The sequence below is a fragment of the Harmonia axyridis genome, chromosome 3, assembly GCF_914767665.1.
Source record: "Harmonia axyridis chromosome 3, icHarAxyr1.1, whole genome shotgun sequence".
NCBI classification, from domain to species: domain Eukaryota; kingdom Metazoa; phylum Arthropoda; class Insecta; order Coleoptera; family Coccinellidae; genus Harmonia; species Harmonia axyridis.
The window spans coordinates 26,924,888-26,947,612 of NC_059503.1; the positions used below are offsets into that span (position 1 = coordinate 26,924,888).

General features: G+C 34.6%; 1 protein-coding gene across 1 annotated transcript in view; it reads right to left on the minus strand.

The window, feature by feature from the left end:
* Window positions 1-13,265: 13,265 nt before the first annotated feature.
* LOC123675746 (calcium/calmodulin-dependent protein kinase kinase 1) overlaps window positions 13,266-22,725 on the minus strand; it is a 77,131-nt gene continuing 67,671 nt past the window's right edge. Inside the window, exons 6-10 of the mRNA XM_045611237.1 lie at window positions 16,600-16,936; window positions 16,338-16,534; window positions 16,072-16,287; window positions 13,943-14,110; window positions 13,266-13,881 (exon numbers count right to left, since the gene is read on the minus strand). Coding sequence (XP_045467193.1) covers window positions 13,615-13,881; window positions 13,943-14,110; window positions 16,072-16,287; window positions 16,338-16,534; window positions 16,600-16,936 — 1,185 coding nt within the window. The 3' untranslated portion in view covers window positions 13,266-13,614. The remainder of the gene's footprint in view (window positions 13,882-13,942; window positions 14,111-16,071; window positions 16,288-16,337; window positions 16,535-16,599; window positions 16,937-22,725) is intronic.

Here is a 22,725-nt window from a genome sequence, read left to right on the forward strand (position 1 = left end):
TTAGAATGTTTTGATTGATGCAAGGAAGTTAGTGATGAAAATAATGAAATGAAAATCAATTTTTATTTACAAAAATCTAATTTTTCTTGATTTCTTCTTACCATATAACATTATCTAGGTATGGTTTATCCAAAGCCACTTGGAGGAAGCCAGAATATTTCAATTATACAGGGTTGTTCAAGTTTCCAGAAATTCCTTTGGAGCAAATGAATTTATTGCCTTACAATACTGACAATAAACCCCGGTATTTAGCGGATCGCGTTATCCACTTCAAAGGGCCATCTGGCCAAGAGTTTTTATGGAATAGTTATATACTATATTAGCTAAATCCCGAGGTTTCACCCGCGCTCTGAAAAACAACATTGATGGATAAAACCAAAATAAAACACAAACTTAATAAAATATAACCTTTCCGAAGTCGGTTAACATGAAGTATTTTATTAGAATTAGATGAATATACATATATCAAATTATAGTAAGGCTTCTCTATAAACTTTATTCGACGTGCTATTTTTCAATCAAAATAAAATTTCTGGAGATCCCACGCGAGACAGACTAATGTATAGTTGTTCTTAAGAGAAACATTCGTTTCTTTAAACCAGTAAAATGTTTGTTAACCCGGACCTGGATTTTCAAGGCGGTTATTGCATGATACGTTTGGGCTCTCAATTAGGAACATATTTGCCAAATATGAAAAAAATATACCAGGTGGTTCGTTTGCTATGGCCTCAGAAAGAAACGGGCAAAATTCATAAAACACCCTGTATCTCGGCTACGAAGACGGTAAGACCCAATAAATGGGGTATCTCCAGAACCGCCTTGGTGCCACCTATGCACCTTTGAAGTATTTCCGTTTCCCAATGAAACACTCTGTATATTTCCGTTGTATAATGTCCCGTTCACATTCCGGTGCTAATAATGAGATTTATCAATACATGCTTCAATATCTATAATTTTTATACACTTATCAGCGGTCACGCCACGCCCGCTTTATTCGAAATATGTAATAGACAATAGTATGTCTTCATGTTGCATTTTTTCTCAAAGTATGCGTCCAAATTAAAAACTTTAAAAGACAAATTCCATCTTGGTGAAATAAGCTTTAGGATTCAAACGCTTGCCTCATAATGATGCTCAGAAATGATTAATTTTCTATATTGTTTTCATACAAAATGCCAAATTATGACTCATTTATGAAAGATAGATATGGTGTGGTGGACATTTTTTTAAATCTGCTCCAAACAATCATTTTTGTAGAACATTGTACTTATGTTTAATTAAGCAAAACTCCAGCACACACGTTAAAAAAAATTTCGATAACACTTTTTCCACCTACTTATTCCAGTTAAACTCACGTAAGTCCCGATCCCATGGGAATATCGGGATAAAACTTTCTCTATTTTACTCGGCGATGGTGTACCTTTCGATAGGTAAAAGAATTTTTCAAATCGATTCAGTAGTTATTGAATGTATTCAAAACAAACATATAAACATACAAAAAAAATTACACCTTTGTAATATGTTTTGGTACCTAGAGACTATTCCTCCTGAGTATCTGGCCATTCAATACAATGATAACATTCCGTTTTTTGATAAATAGTAGGTATTCTTTTCATCATGTTGAAAGCCACTGATGCAGTAGGTACTGAAATAACCAGAATTATTTCAGAGCGCTCCTGTAATTTTCCGCATCCCACCTCCGCTTCCAAAATCTTCGAAATCGGATTATCATCCACCTCCATCGAATCACTACTGAACTTTTCATGAATGTAAATTTGAAATGATTTTATGTCTGTTAATACAATATCTGCATTGAGAGCAGCTAATTGGATATAGAATTTCTGGATTTTAACTTGTGTGAAAGTCTTGAAGGTATTAAATTGGCTTGGAATAATCATAACTTCAATCGATTCAGCTTGAACCTGTCATCTATTTAATTGGCTAGGACATCAAAATACGTTTTCAAGGCCTTTTATATTTCTATAACTTTCTCATCTTGAATAAATTTTACTGAATAAAGAACCCCCACCACAGTGCACTTCATGTAATGTCCAAGTAACCGTCAAGCATATATTAACAGAATGCCCGCTTTATGAAAATCAAAGAAAATCATGTGTACTTAGCTCCAAAATGGAAGATGCTCTTAACATCAACAGACCAGAAGCTTTCAACACAATATTATTCATTAAAACAATTGGTATCAACATATAACAGTACAATATGTGAACTAAGATTTGTAAATGAAATGTAAATTTCATTGTATCAAAATCGCTAATGACCCAGGTGTCGAAGCGAAAATTTATAAATAAATAAATAAATAAAATTGAATAAATTGGGCTTCATCTTCAATTCAATCGATTTCTAGATTTGTGGTTTTTGTAAGTGACTTCTCTCATCTCTACACTTCTTTGCAATACCTTTTAGATGCAATGTTGTTATTGTAATTAATTAACGCATTCGCTTTGGTCAGGAACAAGTCTTTTCTTCTTCACATGATAGCTGACGATGAAACTCAACATTGTTGTCAATAGACACATACATGACAACCTTCAAAACAGAATATTTTATTTGTTGGCTCACTTGCTAATTAGTTTGTAGACGTCCTTCAGTACATAAAAAAGTTTTAAATTTTTTTATTTTTATCCCTGCAGAAAGCTCCAAATCATGCCAAAATATGCGCTCTGCAATGCATACAGAGCCTATTATTTTTGACTTTACAGAAAGTTTTCTTCTTACTCAACTCACATTTGAATTTTAAACATGTGACTTATTTGTTCGTGAAGTAGAATGCTGTAACTGAATCTAGGTGCCCTCATTTTCCCTCGGAATGGCACCCACACAGAACCTGAAAGAAACACTGGGCTCATGTCCCCAAAAAAGTTTAAGATCATTTCACGACCTATCTTTCCAAATAAGCATCTTTTTGGGACTTTGAAGAGAATCTCATCAAATTTGCCCTGATGAAGATATTGATTTTACTGAAACATTGGCGAAATTCAATTCCTCATCGTCACCTGTACCAGTTTAATTCCATATATCAAAAATCATATTCTTAATTATTTCCTTGTCGTAGAATCATCGGATTCTAAAGGGATTTGAAAGAATATGAAGTTATTGGACAAAAAGTGCTCATTCACTCCTTTGTGTAAATTGTATATCAATGCTACAGAGATATGGGAGATCGTCATAGAGCTAGAGCTCATGCCATTCATATCATTAAGGTTGAATGCATCTGCCACTAGGAGGCCTCAAGGGAAACTATTACTCGAATTAGTAGAAGTGAAACAATTACTCGAAGATAAGGTTCTCATTTTACAAACGCTTTCAACACAAATATATAAGCAGAAAATCTGTACGCAAACCAAGAACATATTTTCTTGGAGTTTTGTAAGCGCCAAAATGAATAAAATAATTGAATAGAGGAACCTTACAAATGAGAAATTTCAGAGCATCGTTGCTTCCATTGCGTTGAACATCCAATATATGAAATGAAGTAAATTTATTAAATTGGAATATAATATTAAAGAGCAGTGACACGGCTCAGAAACGAATGAACGCACGTACATTCATAGACTTATTGTGCACTTGGAAACCTTGAAACTCTATTCCTATATACAGGCCTAGAAAATTACTTTGGTAAGATGGGAATCAAGGATCTGAAAATCCACAAATAACGTATGAGAAGGCAAGGAATTCGGAAAGTGTGACTTTTTGATTTGCCATGTGGTGTATAGGAATCATTGGGCTCTATTTCGTCACACAGAGCCGCTCGTGTTGAAATGGCCATTTCAGAAGCCATTTAGTGAGAGGCGGCATTTTGCTGCATAACTATGTTTACTTTACCTTCACCTAATGTTTTAAATCAATGGGTATATGTGGATTTGCTCATTAAAGAATTATTCAAATTACAATCACATTAAAGAAAAGTAAGAAATTTGCTGTTTGGCGCTGAGATTGGAGCATTTTATCTTGGGATCACTGATAGAATTATCAGTACAGCAACTCAAAGATCCAAGCCATATACATCTACCACCTAATTGTAGAGCGTAAAACGACTGAATTAAGTATCAAGCGGTGCTGTTCTGCCGACAATATTGTGCAGCGTGCAGCGTCATCTCCAGGGCCGTCGCTAGGGGGTAGGCAGGGTAGGCAGTCGCCTAGGGCGACAAAATTCATGAGCGGCATTTCAAGCTTGATCAACAAAAATCACAGGTGCAGAAATTCAAAGTAGCAAATGAGATTTAATTAATTCAGCAACAACAGGAAGGAATATCGAAAAATTGGATCAACATCAAAAACCATCAAAGGTGCCGCATTATATATTATACTCATAAATATCCAGATGTAGCATAATTCCCTCATAGTGCTGTTTACGAGTTATTGACTCTAAAAAAACACATGCACTCATCAGGCTTGTCTGCGTTCGCTTTACATTGCCGAATTTTATTGCCACTTGGGTTCTGGATTATTTTCTTTTCAATTCCCTAATCAGAATTTTGATTCTTCAGAATGGAATGCAAAATATAAGAAAACGATTCCATTTTATCACTTCCAACTGATCCTTCTTAAGAAATATAAGAAGTTTTATTATTCCATACAATATTCCATTATTTTATAATAGTCTTCATTTTTCATATCAAATTAACTAGTGTTGTAAGTGGGCGCATTGGAATTGAATAATGGTTCATTCTCATCATTCGGTTGCTTAATTTAATCATATCAAAGAAGGAAAATCGAAATTTTCGAACGTTATTTGTAGTCAAAGCTCAGCAGAAGGATCTGAAACCTGAATTCAACTCATGAATTATTCAGTAGAATTCATTAGAGCACGTTTATTGTTTATTACATTCCACTTAACCTAAATCATCTATTGGATTTAAATTTGAATCCATAAAAAATAATTACACTTAAAATACATTTTTTCTTCCTTAAAAAACTTTGTTTAAAAAAGTGTGGTGTTTTTCACACCTCCACACTAAATCTTTGTGAACAAATTCACCAAACCAATATCCAGTTTAGTAAATCCCAAACCTGAAAGGGTTCCGATTTTTATTTTTGCTAGGGCGGTAGAAGAAGCACTTGAGCAGGCGCTGGACCCCGATTATGCAATATTAATTTTAAGCAGAGTTAGCTTCTGTTAGGGCGGCAAAATGGGTCTATGCCTAGGGCGGCAGTTTGGCTAGCGACGGCCCTGGTCATCTCTGGATAAGGCAAAGCACTGAATAAATATACTATTTTATTTCTTTCCACATCAAAGCTGAAATTAGAGAAATCTACAGCAGCCTATCCGTAAGTACCTATATGCTAATTTCTATCTTGATTCGGTCTGTAATTCGAAAATTAACAAGAAAATGAAATTTCCAACTGCCATATCAACCGCAGCTTGCGAGATCCGAATCTATCCTGAAAATTTCAACTTTGTAGGTTTCTAGGGAATTATCTTATTTACCGCCGGCTGACGAACATTCTTCAATTTGACCAAGAATTCGTCATCAGTGAGGCGTTTAAGGCCATTGCCGGCTCCATATTCGTAAATTGAAGCCATTGTGACGAGAAGATAGAGGTATCTACTCAGAGAACAAGCGCACAAAAATATCATCAAATAATGGTTACAATAATTGGCAAGAAAAAAAAAGTGGCATCAAATCAAGCTTATCCAATTTTAAAGGATGAAACTGAACACAAGTATTTTTCATAAATTCCCGTCAATAGTAGGCAGGTATATCTGGAAGTACCTACTGCTAAGTTCCTCTGAGACAATTTTTTTTCCATATTCTACTAAATAATTCTGATGACAAGATCAACACAAAGGTTTGCATAACTCAATGAGATCTGAGAAAAAAATAAATGAATATGTCAGCTTCTTTTGAAAAAAAATGACAATTGCAATTCAAAAGAATAACAATGAAGAAATCTATGACTACCTTAAGTAATGGCTTGTTCTGTGAATCCTCACAAAAGCAACCGTTACGTTTAGTTAGTGGTTTCTTACTTGCAATTTTGTTGAGGTAGATATACACGTGGTAAGTTTGTAAATTTAATAATTCCGTTGAACTATAAGGCACTGATGAGGAAAAATTGTATTATTAAATACAAAAATTCCGAAACGTACGTCTGTCTTTATGTTAATTTAGTTGTTCAATTTATTAACCGTTTACTCAATTTGTACAATTTTAGTCATTTTGAATTTTTCTTTTGGTTGATTATTAAATTTGTCATTTTTAGAATTGGAATATATTCCAAGACAAAAATAAACTGAATATATCATACAGATATATTATTGTGAAGGATTAGACACAAAGTTGTCAAATTATTTGATTTATATTAAATATCCTTCATCAAGAAGACTCATTAAACTTTTATAATTTGATGTAATCATTTATTGATTAGAGAGTCAGTATCAACCAATTGATAAATTTAGAATTTCTGAAATTGTTTATTCAATTGTAAATGTCGATGTGTATATGTATTTCAAAAGAATAACAATGAAGAAATCTATGACTACCTTAAGTAATGGCTTGTTCTGTGAATCCTCACAAAAGCAACCGTTACGTTTAGTTAGTGGTTTCTTACTTGCAATTTTGTTGAGGTAGATATACACGTGGTAAGTTTGTAAATTTAATAATTCCGTTGAACTATAAGGCACTGATGAGGAAAAATTGTATTATTAAATACAAAAATTCCGAAACGTACGTCTGTCTTTATGTTAATTTAGTTGTTCAATTTATTAACCGTTTACTCAATTTGTACAATTTTAGTCATTTTGAATTTTTCTTTTGGTTGATTATTAAATTTGTCATTTTTAGAATTGGAATATATTCCAAGACAAAAATAAACTGAATATATCATACAGATATATTATTGTGAAGGATTAGACACAAAGTTGTCAAATTATTTGATTTATATTAAATATCCTTCATCAAGAAGACTCATTAAACTTTTATATATCTATTTTTTTTTAAGAGAAGCTGGCATTTTTATGATATCTTTTTCTCATGTCTCAGCCTGAATAACAATAGCAAGGTTCATCTTTGTTGTTTCAGGACAGTTGATCAATTGTGATTAACTGCAAAAAATAGAATGCAAGATATGGAAATCCAGGGAAATTCACGTTTTCCGTTTATTTGAAAAATCTGAATTTTTATCGAAATTTTTGGTGGAAATTATACTTTGGAATCAGATAAAAATTGCAGTTGCGGCTGTATCAAGGAATTACTAACACACAAACAAACAGACAGACCCACATACACAAAACCAAAGTTTTTGGAAAGTAATTTCGCAACTGTAGATACTAAATTTTGAAATAGAAGACCAGAAATTTTTTTTTTTAAAGTGATCACAATGTTTTCACTACCTCCGGTATACTAAGAAGCAAAAATGAAAAAGAAAACGCTCTGTCTAAACACATCTATTCAAAAGAACACTACACATATCAGAAGAATTAAATTCAGCAGCTGTCACGCCTTCTGTGCCTTCTCTTCCTCTCAGGATCCTTGCAACACAAATCTTTCATCCAGCCAAAGCACAGGAAGTAGTGGAGACAGCGACATCCCCAGCAGCAGCCTTTTTCCCTGTCACGACAATCGTCCTCATGGTGGTGGCGGTGAGGATGATGATTATGATGATGGTGGTGTGGAGCACAACCTTTGTCGTCGACAAAATACACGTCGTACGCGTTACTTTCACCACAAGCAGTCATTTTCTATCGGCAAAACTGATTTCATTCCAGAGGATCTGGATGTAATGAACTGCATGTGAGATTTTGGAGGGTATTTATTGGTATATTGATGACAAAATGAGGAAGTAATTAGCGCGTTTATCGATCCTGTTTATCATTAATATGATTTTGGTAGGTTTCGCATGTGTTTTGTTCGATGATTAAGGTGATTTTTAAAGCCTCGTTCGCAGCCTTTGTAATTTCGTCTTACATATAAATATTCTGTGGTGTCATCTGCCCGTCCATAAACACGATAACCTGCTGAAGAATAGACCTCTAGGGTACTTTTCAGTACGAAGTTCGATTTTTTAGTCATCTGGAAAATTCCAATCAACTTGGTAGTTAATTATGAAATGACGACTTGAATATACAGGGTAATTTATTGGTTAATGGGCGGAAGCTAAGGGTAGATAGAGAACACCGAGGTCAATCAGAATAACATATATTTGAAGGGTCTATTTCCCTTTATAATCAAGATTTATTGATTTGTCAATTTCTTCAAATACCCCTAACTTTCGAACCATCCCATATATTTTCATGATATTATGTACGTTTATTCTGTGCCACAACTACGTCATACATATCAACTGAATTTTTTTCAGGTCCGACCTAGCAAAAATTGATAAATAAGATTCAACCCAAAAATGGCAAAATTGCCATAAGGCAATTTTGCTACATATAAATGTAGCAACGATAATCCTCAACCAATTAACGAATCATCATTACCTAATGTTACAGCCATTAACATTGTAATGTGTAATAACATCAAGGGCGTAGATATTTTTTCTTTGGGGGGAGTGGTTAATCCAAGTAGATTATCGTTTAAGGAAATTATGCGAACACCCCTTTAAAATCTCTGATTTGTAAGAAGAAATTTCTCTAATTTCATTTTGAACTGAGCAGCCACGTGGTGGTGTTCCCTCTTAAGGTAGATACTAGGTGAATGAAAACTTTGCTGTTATTTTTTATAACTCGCGTAGTTCTCGCTGAATTCCGAAGCAATCTTGTTTTCTCTTCTGCTTTGAAGTATGATAAAGCATTCAGACCAACCATATATATAGTAGGTACACTTTGAATGTAGAATAAACTTTTTCAAGCAGTGGCGAAGGATGTGGATTGATTAAGGCAAGAATTTACGAAGCATTCTCTCAACAAACAAAATGTGCCAGTGTTTTTGAGATTCACAGAAAAAGCTTTCATTTTATTGGTCTACGTATTAACTGTTCACATTTTACCTACCTTTTGAAATGTGTATATGTAGAATGAATTATTCTATTCACTAGAGGTACTCCATTCTACACACATCGCCCAAATTCTTGAACACTCTTATGTTTGTCGAAATGAGACACTATTAATATAAATCAAGAAGTGAATTACAAAGTACATTTAATTAGTTTATGTAATCAATGCAATAGCTGAATTCAATCTTAACTGAACTAAAAGAAAATTACAAACGAAAAATAGTGCCTAATACAATGATTACCAGAAACTGAAATAAAGAAGAAAACCACTTTAGAGCAAAAATCAAATACGCATCAATATTAGGTTTGTCCTCCCCTTTTCTGTAGTTGAGTGTTAACGTGCCTGTGTATGGTAACAATAAGGGAGTTAATAGTGTCCATTGGAATATTGTTCCATTCTTCTTGAATAGTGAGTTCTTGGAGGGTGCTATGAGGATTAATTCTATTTGAGATTGCTCGTTCAACAAAGTCCCACATGTGCTCATGCTCAATGTGCTTTATGTCTGGCAAATTTGCTGGCCACGGTAATCTTGGAATATTCGCAATGTCTAGTACAATTTGTACTCTGCTCGCGCGTTGGGGCCTAGCATTGTCATGCATGAAAATGAAATGGCTGCAATTTCACGTCGGAGAGGATAAATGATGGATTCAATAATTCTGGTTCCGTTGGAAAAAAACACTTCGCCACTGACCAACAGCCAGTCTCTGTGTTCCTGGCCCACCTTAGACGAGCGGCTATGTATCTAGGAATTAACCTGGGTACTCTTAATGGTCTCCTGGATCGCAAATTGGCTTTAGCTAGTCTCCGCCGTATTATAGCATTGGAAGTTATAAGCGACTAAACGTTCTACCTAAATGAGTTCGGACAGCTGAGAGTGTTATGGTTCGATTCCAACGTACATATCTTGCTAGATACCGATCTTCTCTTGTATTAATTACCCTATGACGCCCATTTTCACGTCTTCAGTGAACGCTGTTAATTTCCTGGTACAAATGCGCTATTCGGATAACTGAACTACGGGAAATCCATGATTCGGCGGTTAAAATGTCAATATATGTATACAAGATACAATCGAGTAAAGAAAAAACCTGATTTGAATATGAAAAAAATTAATCAACCCCAGAATTAATGTAAGTACCCCAGAATTAGGTACCTATTACTGGACAACGGAATATTTGAAAATATTGGAATTTTCAATATTTTGCTTTTTGTTCAGTTAACAATTAAAGGGGAAGTAGCAAAATTGAAGGAAATATACATCTTAATTGTTTTTCTAAAACTACTGCATGTATCATACGCAATTTATTACCAAATAAATAAATCCCTATTGTAATCAATATCAATCTCCTCATGAAAAAAGTTTGTGTACGCGTGTATTCAATCAATGTTGCGTATTTATTACAAATGTTTACTTTTCATTAGAATATCCGCATTTCAATTCATTTATTTGCCTTGTACACGTGATTAGCAAGATTATGACTAAGTAGGATAGATAAATTATGATTTCCTACCGTTAATTTCGATAACGGACAGATGAAATATGTACTTGATTTAGAGGGATGCCATTTCTGAAACATTGCCTGCCATCTTGTGGATACTTTTTAAAGTTCGTTCGTTTAAATTTTGAGAAGGAAACGGAAACTTCGTCAGTTTTGAACATTAACAAGCGAAAAATACATCAATTCAAATTAAATTATAATGACATCACTGATCTTTCGTTTCTGGTTTGTCTTCAAGCCATAGAGAAGAAACGCATCTGTTTTTTGCTATTTAATTGGGAAAATATGAAACTTTAAATCTCTTTTTTGAAGGCGTCTAACGCTGTGTTGTACTCCTCAAAAGTGATCAGGAAAACATTCGTGGTATATTCTCTCTATTCGATGAAGAAGTTTTCTTAACAGATCTCCATTTAGGTTTTTGATGAAAAATTTCTGATCCATGTAGAACAGTTGGTGAAATTTTTTTGGAAGTCATTTTCGTTTGGTTGTAATTGGTTGTCCTTGTGAATTTCCATATTTTTATCCTGTCCATTCATTAATATACTTCGATATTATTTGAAGTACGAATATTTTCACATTTTTGTACGTCTATGGTTATATCTCCAACAGTGCCGAATTAGATTGTGACACGAAACCCCCATCGACATCTCTCTGGCATGCACAGAGTTACTATAATTTAAAATGAGTTTTTAGTCTCTAGATCTTAATTGTGTACTATATGATTGACCAAGTTCTGGTTTCACTTCTACTCAGGTAGGTAATTTGAATAATTTCGTTCCAATTTTGTTGTTTTTAAAATTTTTGATTCTAAATAGAGATTCATATTCATATTTCTATCGAAACTATATTGTGGATTAGGTATATTCAATTTTTGGTGGTAGTCTAATGAATGGAATGAATAATAATTGCTCCCAAAATTAGATTCACGTGTCTAATATTATTTATATTTTTATCTACGTCTTTCTGTACGCTTCTCCTAAAAACAGGAACATACATATAATTATTGTTTAATTCTCAAAGTAAATGGTCTTCAACGTACTGATTTTTCCCATAAATGTTGAAGAAGCAATCCCTATGCCTTCATGTTGATCACGTCTCCAGAAACAGAGCAAATTTAAAATGAATGTTGGAAAACGATTCTCCATATTTCAAGCACAAGAACAGATCGGAGTGAGTTCAAATTTCGCGCTCAAATATATCATAAGAATATCTAAGCTTAATGCAGAATTTTATGTTGATCGCTACGCCAGAATTATAAAGAATTTAGGCAGAATATCTAAAATAAAACTCTATATTTCAGTAAAAATTGATTCAATCGAGTTATTTATTTTGTGTTTATGCGAAATAATCACTCGAATGTCTATCCCGAATTTCAGGAGTAGAACAGAACCTCTCATCTAAATAAACTAACCGACAACAATAAATAGAGTCAGAGCTTTTCGCTAAAAAACTAAGTAATTCAAAAACGCGTTCAAATATCAATATTTCTAATAACGTACAATTCGCTTACGTAATTGATAGTCTATTTCGGCTTTCTACATCAAATGTAAATAGTATTTATTTTCAAATGTTCATTAGGTATAGTTCCCTCAGTTTTTGAATCAATATTTAATTATTTACAATCCAAAATATTAACTGGAAAAATGTCAAAGGGGTTAGATTTTTTCTTCAATTACTTACTTTATCAAATAAAGTCTTTCCCCAGGATATAAGAAAAACGAATTAGAATAGTAATAGGTAATAACTTTTATTGTTCAAATCTCAACAAACGAGAGGTTAAGGACTCTTTAAAATGTCAATTATCAATAGGAATTCATCATACTATATGAATTAGAGAGATTTCAAAAATTTGATATTATAGGAAAGAGGATGATACATGTAGAATTGGCTAAAGTTCAAAATTGTTCCACTGTTGAACTTATGGGAAAAAAACGACGTTACAAGAGAAATCAATAATCCTTGCATATTTTCTGATACTTTTGCTTGATGTAGTTTCCTCTGTTAATTATTTTTCTTAAAACGTCGTACATCATTTTCTAACTCACCCGTTAATCGGATATGTGAGTTAGGTAACGAAGTTATTGTCCCAAAAAATCTAAAATCTACAGACTAATCTACTCGAAAGTTGAGAAACATCAATTATAATGAAAAATTCTTCTGAAAAAATTTCGAAATTCATAGCACCCTAAGTTGATAAGAACCATGAAATCGAAACTTTTTCATGAACTTCAAGAAAAAATTGTATAGATAAAAGTCTTATTGAAGAGATTTCACATGTATTGCGCCATTTGTAAAATTTATTTCAATTTTCAGCAGTGTTAATTCAAGATTTCAGCATGAAAACTTTTAGATAAGCTCTTTTAAGGCATAGTCTCTTCTCAACATTCAAATTAGTTCGATTTGAGTTTGATATGACGTTACTCAACGTCGTCAATGGTCCCAATGTATACAGGAACAATAATTGCCCTTAAGTCTTTGCATAGTGCGTTCAAAATTACGTAACAAGCTTCAACGATTCAATATAATTCAACATTCTTAAAATAGGATTCAGGACATGCAAAATTCGTTAGGAATTCAATTTCCAATGAGAAAAGCTGAGAAGTGATTCTCTATAACAATAATTTAAATTTCTTCCATAGAAATTCAACTCAGTTCTTTTTGAAAACAAAACTAGAAGAGTATTTTCGTCAAGAACAATTCTCATCTCATATTTTAATTGTGTGCCAATACCTTGTTTTTGAGAACACTGGTATCATATATGATACGATAATTTTTCATTATAGCGGTCCATGTAAACAAAAAAAATGTAAAAAAAACAATAAAAAATTTATTACAAAAATAATTTCACCGTAAATCTAAACAATTTAAGACCTGAAAAAACTTCAAGGGAAAACAGGCGGATAATCTTTCAAGAACTTTTGACATTCTTATAAACTCTAGTAGGTTCCCGAAAATTTCCCATCTCCAGACAATGATCCTCCATAAAACTCACGAAAACAATCTGAAAATATCGCGCTTAAATTCCCAATGCTTTCAACAGCGATCGAAGGAGCGAATCTGGTAAAAGGAAATCCGAGTTTTCTTTAAATTTTCCGCTCATTTTCCCACGTTTTTTCATCACTTTCTGGGATAATTTTTCTACACAGTTTCGCCAGATCATCGACTCTTTGTACGCTGATTTTCCGTCCCCAGGCTCTTCTGACTTTCCGCCTCCAGACTTTTCTGACTTGCCTGGTCCAGCGACACTTCTTTGACTGCCTCCAGAGCCGGATCTAACGAAATCTCGCTGAACATGTAAGAGTCTGGCGCAGAGTTGGATCTTCCCGACCTGCTATACAGCCTTCTGTTGGCCTGTGCAGCTGATGTAGCCGTGACGCTGGCGTTGGACGAACGATGGACATCTCGTCGATGCAGGAAAGGATTCTGAAGAACAAAAACGAGTTTTACTCAGGTCTAGTTCAAAAGATCCTTCAGTTCAACTCACCTGGAAGGAATGTTTTTTGAGCATGTGCTTGATGAGGATGAGAGTGTCCAGTTTTGGTATGGAAGTGACGACTTTGTTAAGGTCCTCATCGGTTACTTCTACTAAATCACAGTTCTCTTCTTCAGAAGGCAAAGGACAAGCGCCATTCATAGTCACCCATGGATGGAGCTGAAAATAAGAAAGAAGAATTGATAAATATTAGTAGGCGTCTTATGTGATAGATAAAAGTAGAAAAACACTATAGAAATTCTATAGAAAATTATTCAAGTTGGTTTTGCTGATCACTTCAAGATACCTTGACAATCGACCTGGTTTTTTGTGATTTGATAAAATTGTTAACAGTAAGGTCTCTATCCTGAATAGTCCATTCAGACTTTAATCCAGGTTTCTCCGATTGTCAGACATCCTTGTTTGACTTTATAATTGTGTCAGTTTTACGTAAACCATTTCCAGATTCCCGGATTGCAGACTGTTTGTTCGCCGTTTTCATATTTATTTATTGATATTTTTGCCATGTTGTCAATCCATTTTGTCTTCAGCCAAAGCTCCAGGATCTAGTACTTCTTATTCCTGTATATTCATATTCAATATTCATATTTTTTCCCGAACTTTCCTTCATCGTCTTTGCTTCTGATTATTAAGGTATTTAAGGCATATATTAGGCCAATTGAAAATACTCCGGTCTGATGCACAAATGGCGGTGCCAGGCGCGGATCCAGGGGGGTGAACTGGGGGAACGTTCCCCCCCCTAAATGGCCCGGGCACCTCTTAAATTTTGCCGGCCCTCGTAGTATTTGACATACTAAGGCTCAAATAATTACAAGATCAGCAAAAATTTTACCTTCAATACATTTTGTGAAAACCCATATTAATGAACGGAATAAAAATGACGTCCCAAAATGCGGAAGTGTCTGGGTTCCACATTTTCAGTATTTTGAGAATGTAAAAGTTCCCCCCCAAAAGTGGGGCCTGGATCCGCGCCTGGGCGGTGCTATTATTAAGTCCATATGATTTTTAGTAAGTACCAATCTTCAAACGATACGTGTCAAAATTTGACAGTAATCCAAGCATTAGTTTGTGAGATATTGCGTTGTGAGTGTAGCTACTTTTGTTATTTGAAAAAAGATGAAAAAAAAAATTTCTTGAGCTGATGAAATATTGCTTTTTGAAAGGAAAAATACAGTTGAAGCAAAATCGGGGTTCTGTACCAGGAAAATCAACCATCATTGATTGGTATGCTAAATTTAAACGTGGTGAAATGAGCACCGAAACGGCGAATGCAATGGACGCCCAAAAGAGTCTGTCACCGACGAAAAAATCAAAAAGGTTCATAAGATAATTTTGAATGACCGTAAAGTGAAGTTGATCGAGATAGCAGACATTGTGGAGATAACATCTGAACGTGTACATCATATCATTCACGAATATTTGTACATGAGAAAGATGTTTGCAAAATAGATGCCACACGAGCTCACAATCGATCAAACACAACAACGTGTTAATGATTCTGAGCATTTCTGAGCTATTTAAGTGAAATAAACCTGAATTTTTGCGTCGATATGTGACAATGAAACATGGCTTCATAATTTCACTTCGGAGTCCAATCGACAATCTGCTGCGTGGACTGCACACGATTAACCGGATCCAAAGCGAGGAAAAACATAACAGTCAGCTGGCAAGGTCATTCTGGCAGTATTCTGGGATGCGTGTTACAACAAATCCCAACTATGTTTTTAGTATTTCCTCAGTTTAGTTCATTTTATTCAGATTATTTTAGGGGCATAGACTGTACTATGTATCCTACAATAATCAAATGAAGATATCATTAGACCTATCACTACGCGTAAATTATTTCGCCGCATTCGAAGCTTCACACTGGTTTCATACCATATCGTTCAAAATAAGAGCTGGCTTTGACAATGGAAATTGAATTACATAATATTTCCAGCGATGAATCGATATGCACAATGGCCTGAGAACTCTAAGACGCCACTATGGATAGCAACGTGATATTATGTTTACATATTCCTACATCTAGGTACATTTTATTCTTGATATACTGATTTATTGACAAAAAATTGAATTGAAAATATTAATATTTTCTTAATATGAATTTCACATTGACTAACCTTGATCTCGGGCAGAGTTATCCGACTGCTGGGATTTTTGACCAGCATCTTGGAGATGAGATCCTTAAGTAACTCGGATATCTTCGGTTCAGATGGAAATACCACGTTGTCGCTGCGTATCTTGGAGTACAGTCCCATCAGATTATCGTCGTGGAAAGGAACGTTCCCGTAAACGAATGCATATAGGGTTATTCCCAAGGACCAGATGTCCACGGCCTGAAAAGAAACTTCAAAATCCATCCGTTTTCGTTACGACAACAACTTACTTTTCCACTGAATTCAGCTTTCTCGCAAAGAGCTTCTGGTGCTGCAAAAGCTGGGGTACCGGCAGAATTTGACAGAAAAGCATCTGTTCCATCAAACTCATTGCAGACGCCCAGGTCAGCAATCTGGACGTGACCTGTATTGCTCAACAATAAATTGGCTGGCTTTATGTCCCTGTGTATGATTCTTTGGTAATGCACTACGAAAAGAGTTGAACCGTTTTATGAAATAATCAAACTTTCAGAGTGCAAAGTTCAAACTTACGATATTCGAGGCCCAAGACTACATCCCTGAAATACACCCTGGCGCTCTCTTCGTCCAGAGGCTGGTCTGTTGGAAGGTCGAGAACTTGACCACGTTCAACGAGCTCGAAGACCAGGTATAGACAATCTTCAGCTGGATCATCCAGTACCTCGATCAGCTTGACCACGTTGGGATGATCAAGCTTTTTCAATATGGCTATTTCCCTGTAAACTTTCTGTAAGGGATGGTTGATGGCGTTGGTCGTTATGGCACCCTTGCTGTCTTTTCTGGATGGCGGTAGACGTCCGAAAATTCCAGACTTTTTGAGCAACTTTTTTTTGGAAAGGATCTTCATAGCCTGGAACATAAAGAGTCTTATACTATTCGTATGATCCACATACTGAAGGGTGTTTTTTTTAGAGCTATAGAACTTTAAATTGCAAAAAACAACGATGGATTATTCGATTGATATGAATTTTATTTATCCGCAAGATAATCTTGTGGCATTACATTTTAAATATGATTTCTGGCATATGACCGCCACGGCTGGCTCGGATGTAGTCCAATCTGGACGTCCAATTTTCGATGACTTTTTCCAACATTTGTGGCCGTATATCGGCAATAACACGGCGAATGTTGTCTTCCAAATGGTCAAGGGTTTGTGACTTATCCGCATAGACCAATGACTTTACATAGCCCCACAGAAAGTTGTCTAGCGGTGTTAAATCACAAGATCTTGGAGGCCAATTCACAGGTCCAAAACGTGAAATTAGGCGGTCACCAAACGTGTCTTTCAATAAATCGATTGTGGCACGAACTGTGTGACATGTTGTGCCGTCTTGTTGGAACCACAGCTCCTGGGCATCATAGTTGTTCAATTCAGGAATGAAAAAGTTTGTAATGATGGCTCTATACCGATCACCATTGACTGTAACGTTCTGGCCATCTTCGTTTTTGAAGAAGTACGGACCAATGATTCCACCAGCACATAAAGCGCACCAAACAGTCAGTTTTTCTAGATGTAACGGTGTTTCGACATACACTTGAGGATTAGTTTCACTCCAAATGCGACAGTTTTGTTTGTTGACGTAGCCATTCAACCAGAAGTGCGCTTCATCGCTAAACAAAATAAAATGGACGTAGTGCGCGATACGTATTCCGCACAGAACCATTATTTTCGAAATGAAATTGCACTGTTTGCAAGCGTTGTTCAGACGTGAGTCTATTCATAATGAATTGCCAAACCAAATTGAGAATAAATCACTTGACAGCTGTTAAATCGGTCGCCATCTTGAACAGTAATGCCAATTTAAAGTTATATACCTCGAAAAAAAACACCCGTTACATTAAGCTTCGAAAACGTTTCAATTAACCATATGAGTAATAACATCTACGCAGCCGAGAGATGTCACGAAGAACTGAGTATATTCGAAAGAGTATATACGAAACCACGGCTCAATTTTAGAGAAACCCCATGACTGAAATTATGCGGCAGAGGTAAATGAGATCCCGTGGGATGCAGATGTCGAATACTTCCCTCGTTGCGGTTTTCTCAATTCTTCTGGGCATCGGATGCTGATGCAATTGATTTGATCTGCGTCAAGAGACGGAGGTTTCCGGAATTCAATAGATTGTAACCGCAAATTTATTCGGTATTCTGCATAAGTACTGCAATTTCAATAAAAATCAGTAAGCACTTCGTTTTACCATTATGGCCTAAACTCGAAGGAGGTTTTCAATCAATTGCCGACCAATAATGTTCTGAAGGATAGATTTTCAGAACTTGAACTATTGTAAGGCTTGAGTAACTACTCGTTGTTAGATATGAAATTGATGGTGTTTTTTCTGAGGTGTTCTTTTTTTTCTGGAGATATGCTACACAACGTTGTAATTCTTGCCCAATATTCATTGAATGAATTGAAATTGGTGATGACATATACTTTCACTAGTTAAAAACAAGTAAACAATATTCGAATTGGTCCGTTTGAAAGTGAAGGAATATTGACATTTTTTTTTATTTATCATAATATTGCTCTTGAAATTCTTGCCAAAAAATGAGAAGGTAAGTGAAATATAGAATCTGAAATTTATGCTGCGTTTGAATGAGCAAACTTTCAAGCAATAGCATCTCATCAAATCTGATAGAACAACCTCCGCATATCATCGATTTGGTGTCGACAGATTTTTGTATTATGTGCTTCATTCACAATTGTTTTCTTCCAATTCCCATCTGTTCTGGATGTTGGCTATTATATATGCTTGTTTGATTTTGGTGGCTGCTACTCGGAATAGTTCAGAGTTTTTTCAACCATGTAATTTGTCTCATTCCATCACTTTTTTTATTCACTCTTTTTTTCGAAATATTAATAAGTCTTTGTCACAGAAGACATATAATATGCTCAATACATCATATACCTCTTGAAGTAAAACAGCAATGATGAAAATTATAATGAAAAGAGAATATTGAAAATTCCATTCACATTTTTAGTGAGAAATTATCATCATTTAGCAAACAGTAGATATACCTACTACATAATTGGTTGATCTCATATTTCACTTATAATATTAGATCGTGGTTCTTTCTCTTCATTGTACTCAGTTGACTCAGATATGTCCCAGAAAAATCAAATAGGTATATTTCTCCTTCTGATCTACACTTCTGAACATTTCTACTCTATTCAGTTATGACGGGTTCCTTATATTTTCTGATTACTTTAAATGTTTCAATTGCTGAGCAGTGAGCACTTGATAAGTTAAATTTTGTGTCTGATCTAGATAGATTGAAACTACAATGTAACATCGATAAAGTCATTATCAACTTTGAATATACACACATGAGTATTTTTAGGCGTGATCAACAATTTGTATCCCAATTCCATCTAACTAAGCTGGGTTTCATTTTGAGCCACTCACATGAATTCAAGGATATAAATATCCAAAAACACCTTTACATTAGTATAGGAAGAGTGGGCCTCTTGTCTATGATCTGCCGACAATAATGATTGTTGCAACAGACTGAAAATAGTCTCTTCTTTTTTGCGTCGTATAGACATGATATTTCTACCATACTCTCAGAATTATAAGTTACTATTTTGTTCAGATTGATTATTGAAGATTCAACATTACCAAGTGTAGTCCACACTAAGAATATCATTGCCATTAGAGGAGGCATCGATTTCAATGAATTCAGATACCCTGCCATTATACATTATGCCAATTTTATTTGATTCTTAGGCTCAGTTAACAAGTAAGCTTTCATTTCAATGAAAGCTTAGCTGCTTAGCTTTCGACCCCCTTCTATAGAAGAGGGTCAAAAGTTTCAAAAATAGGTTAATAGGAATGATACAATTTCAAAATGATTATAATGGTAACACCATGTATTATTTTTACACGCTTCAACAACCTTTAGAAAATATTAAATTGTTTTATTAAAATCAGTGCTCATTTGTGAATACTGGGAATTCATGAACTATATTATTCAGTTAAATTGTAGACAAATTTGGAATTTGAATTTTCTTACATGATACAAGAGTACCTGCATGACCAAGAAATGTACGTACACAAGAATATCAATTTGGCAGCCGCAAATGTAAAAAAAAATCTAAATATATTTAAATATTTCTCAAAAAACAGCATAGAAAATGTTAAGGAAAGATGTGGGTTTACATCTTCATAAGATCCAACTGGTTCAAGGACTGAAGCCATTAAACCACTTTGAAAGTAGTTTATTTTCTGATTCTGTTCTTCAACAACTTGAAAATGCTATACAATTTTATCAAAGAATTTGATTACTGATGAATCTCATTTTTGGTTCAATGGTTATGTGAACGAACAAAATCTGGAGTGGAGTTGTTGAGACACCATTATATCCAGATAAAGTCATTTTAGTCATTATGTGGTGTGCATTTCATGCTGGCGCAATGATTGGTTTATATTTCGTGGAAGAAAATTTTCGAAGAGTAACAGCTAATGAGGAGGATACAAAACAAAGTGAAATGAATTTTTGCCAGCTGTTATTGAGAGTTATCTGGAATGTATGTGGTTTTAACAAGATGGTGCCACCTGCCATGCAGACACCTTAACAATCAAATCATTGGAAACAAAATTTGGTGATGAAATTACCTCAAAAAATGGTCCTGTTAATTATCCTTCCAGTTTCTAATTAGTGTTATTTAATTTCTTGTTATTTCTTCCTTTGGGGATATGTTAAGTCACAAGTTTATGCTGATAATGCATCAACGGAGCAATTGAAAATCAACATTGAAGGTACTAATGATGAAATACAGCCAAATTTATGTGAAAATGTGATGAAAATTGGGTTGACAGAATGCAATACGGGAAAGTCGTGGTAGTCATTCGAATGATATCAGACCATTTGTTGTTCATTGAATTGAATGTTATTTTATTCATTTTAATTAGATTTATGTTTTTTCGGTGATAAAAACAATAAAGTTATTATTTTCCATGATGGAATGATGTAACCTTTCAAATAAAAAAATTGTTTGTTGAATAATTTATCTTTTTTCGCATTTTGAATTTTATCATCACTACTGGAAAACCTATTATTGGCGCATCAATAAAAATGTCAATATTATTTTTGTTTTGGTGTTTTGGCTGAAGGAGTAATGTGAGCATTTATTCATAATAGAACTAGTTTTTATATATCTGGATTCTGCATGTTTATTTAAAATTCAAGTACTAGTAATTTATATTCTATGCATAGATATTCGAAGAAAGAATATTATTAAAAGTCATGAAACATTCAAGAAATAAAAATAATAACTTGGCAGAAGAAATAAATTGAAAACTTCACCGTATTGAATTGAGCTGTGTGCATCTCGTGCCCAACATACTTATAATTCTTCCGAATCCAGCTGGTCCGCTCTATATCTCCATTAACGCTAATCAACGCAAGTCGTCGTTCATCTTCCATGCTGTTTCTTAAAAAGGTTTCCAGTCGCTTCAGAAGCATCTTTCTGGGTTCGCCGTTGACATTGGGAATGTGGCCAAAATACTAAGCAGCTTTTTATTGTGGTAAAAAATTTACTTTCGCTCTGCTCAAAAGTTTTTGGAGTGTTGGAAGGGTTTTTGTCATTGATTTCGGATTTTTCGTATTCACTGGTAAAATTATTGGCTTCAGTCACTCCCAGATAGGAATATGGTCGCCCTTATTAGGGCTTTATTTTACCCTAAACTAGAGTTATTATTAGTTTACTCAGGCGAGAGCGTTTGAATCTACACCGCATGGTTTAAAATTAGCAGCTAGTTAAAAATAATAATAATAATAAAATTAATTTAGCTCTCGGCTAGTATAAAATAGAAAATGAATATAAAGATAACATAATCATTTACATTATTATTTATTTTATTACATACTGATTTAAACTAGAAATCACCGTTCAAATGTCTGAAAGCCCTGAATTTTTTGTTGAGACATGTTGTGCCTAAAATGAAAAATTTTAAAATGCTTTGAATTTCATGTTTTTCACGGAGGCTGGCAGTATATAAATAGAGAAATTATCCTCTAATACTCGTTGCAGAAGGCAATTGCAACACTCATTTCTCATTCGTGTTGGAATAGGAGCCCATTCTGCAACTTTTTTCAGAATATAGGTACTATTCGTATAAGCTCATGCGCTGGGTCATGTCATCAAAATTTGAATCATTCTCCTAACCCATAATTTACAAGAATTATAGACCGATCGAGCACTCGCCGAAGACTCGCCTGTATAAAATTATTAGGCAAATTGAAAAGTCCCCGGTTTCAAACCATTAGTTTGTGAGATATTGCGTTGTGAGTGTAGCTATTTTGTTATTTGAAAAGAGATGGAAAAAAAGTTTCCGCGGTCTGCATCAGGAAAATCAACCATCATTGATTGCTATGCTAAATTTAAAAGTGGTGAAATGAGCACCCAAGACGGCGAACGCAGTGGACTCCCAAAAGAAGCTGTCACCAATGAATAAATCAAAAAAGTTCACTAAAAAAATTTTTGAATGACCGTAAAGTGAAGTTGATCGAGATAGCAGACATTGTGAAGATATCATCTGAAGTGTACATCATATCATTCACGAATATTTGTACATGATAAAGCTTTGTGCAAAATGGGTGCCGCGTGAGCTCACAATCGATGAAAAGCAACGTGTTAA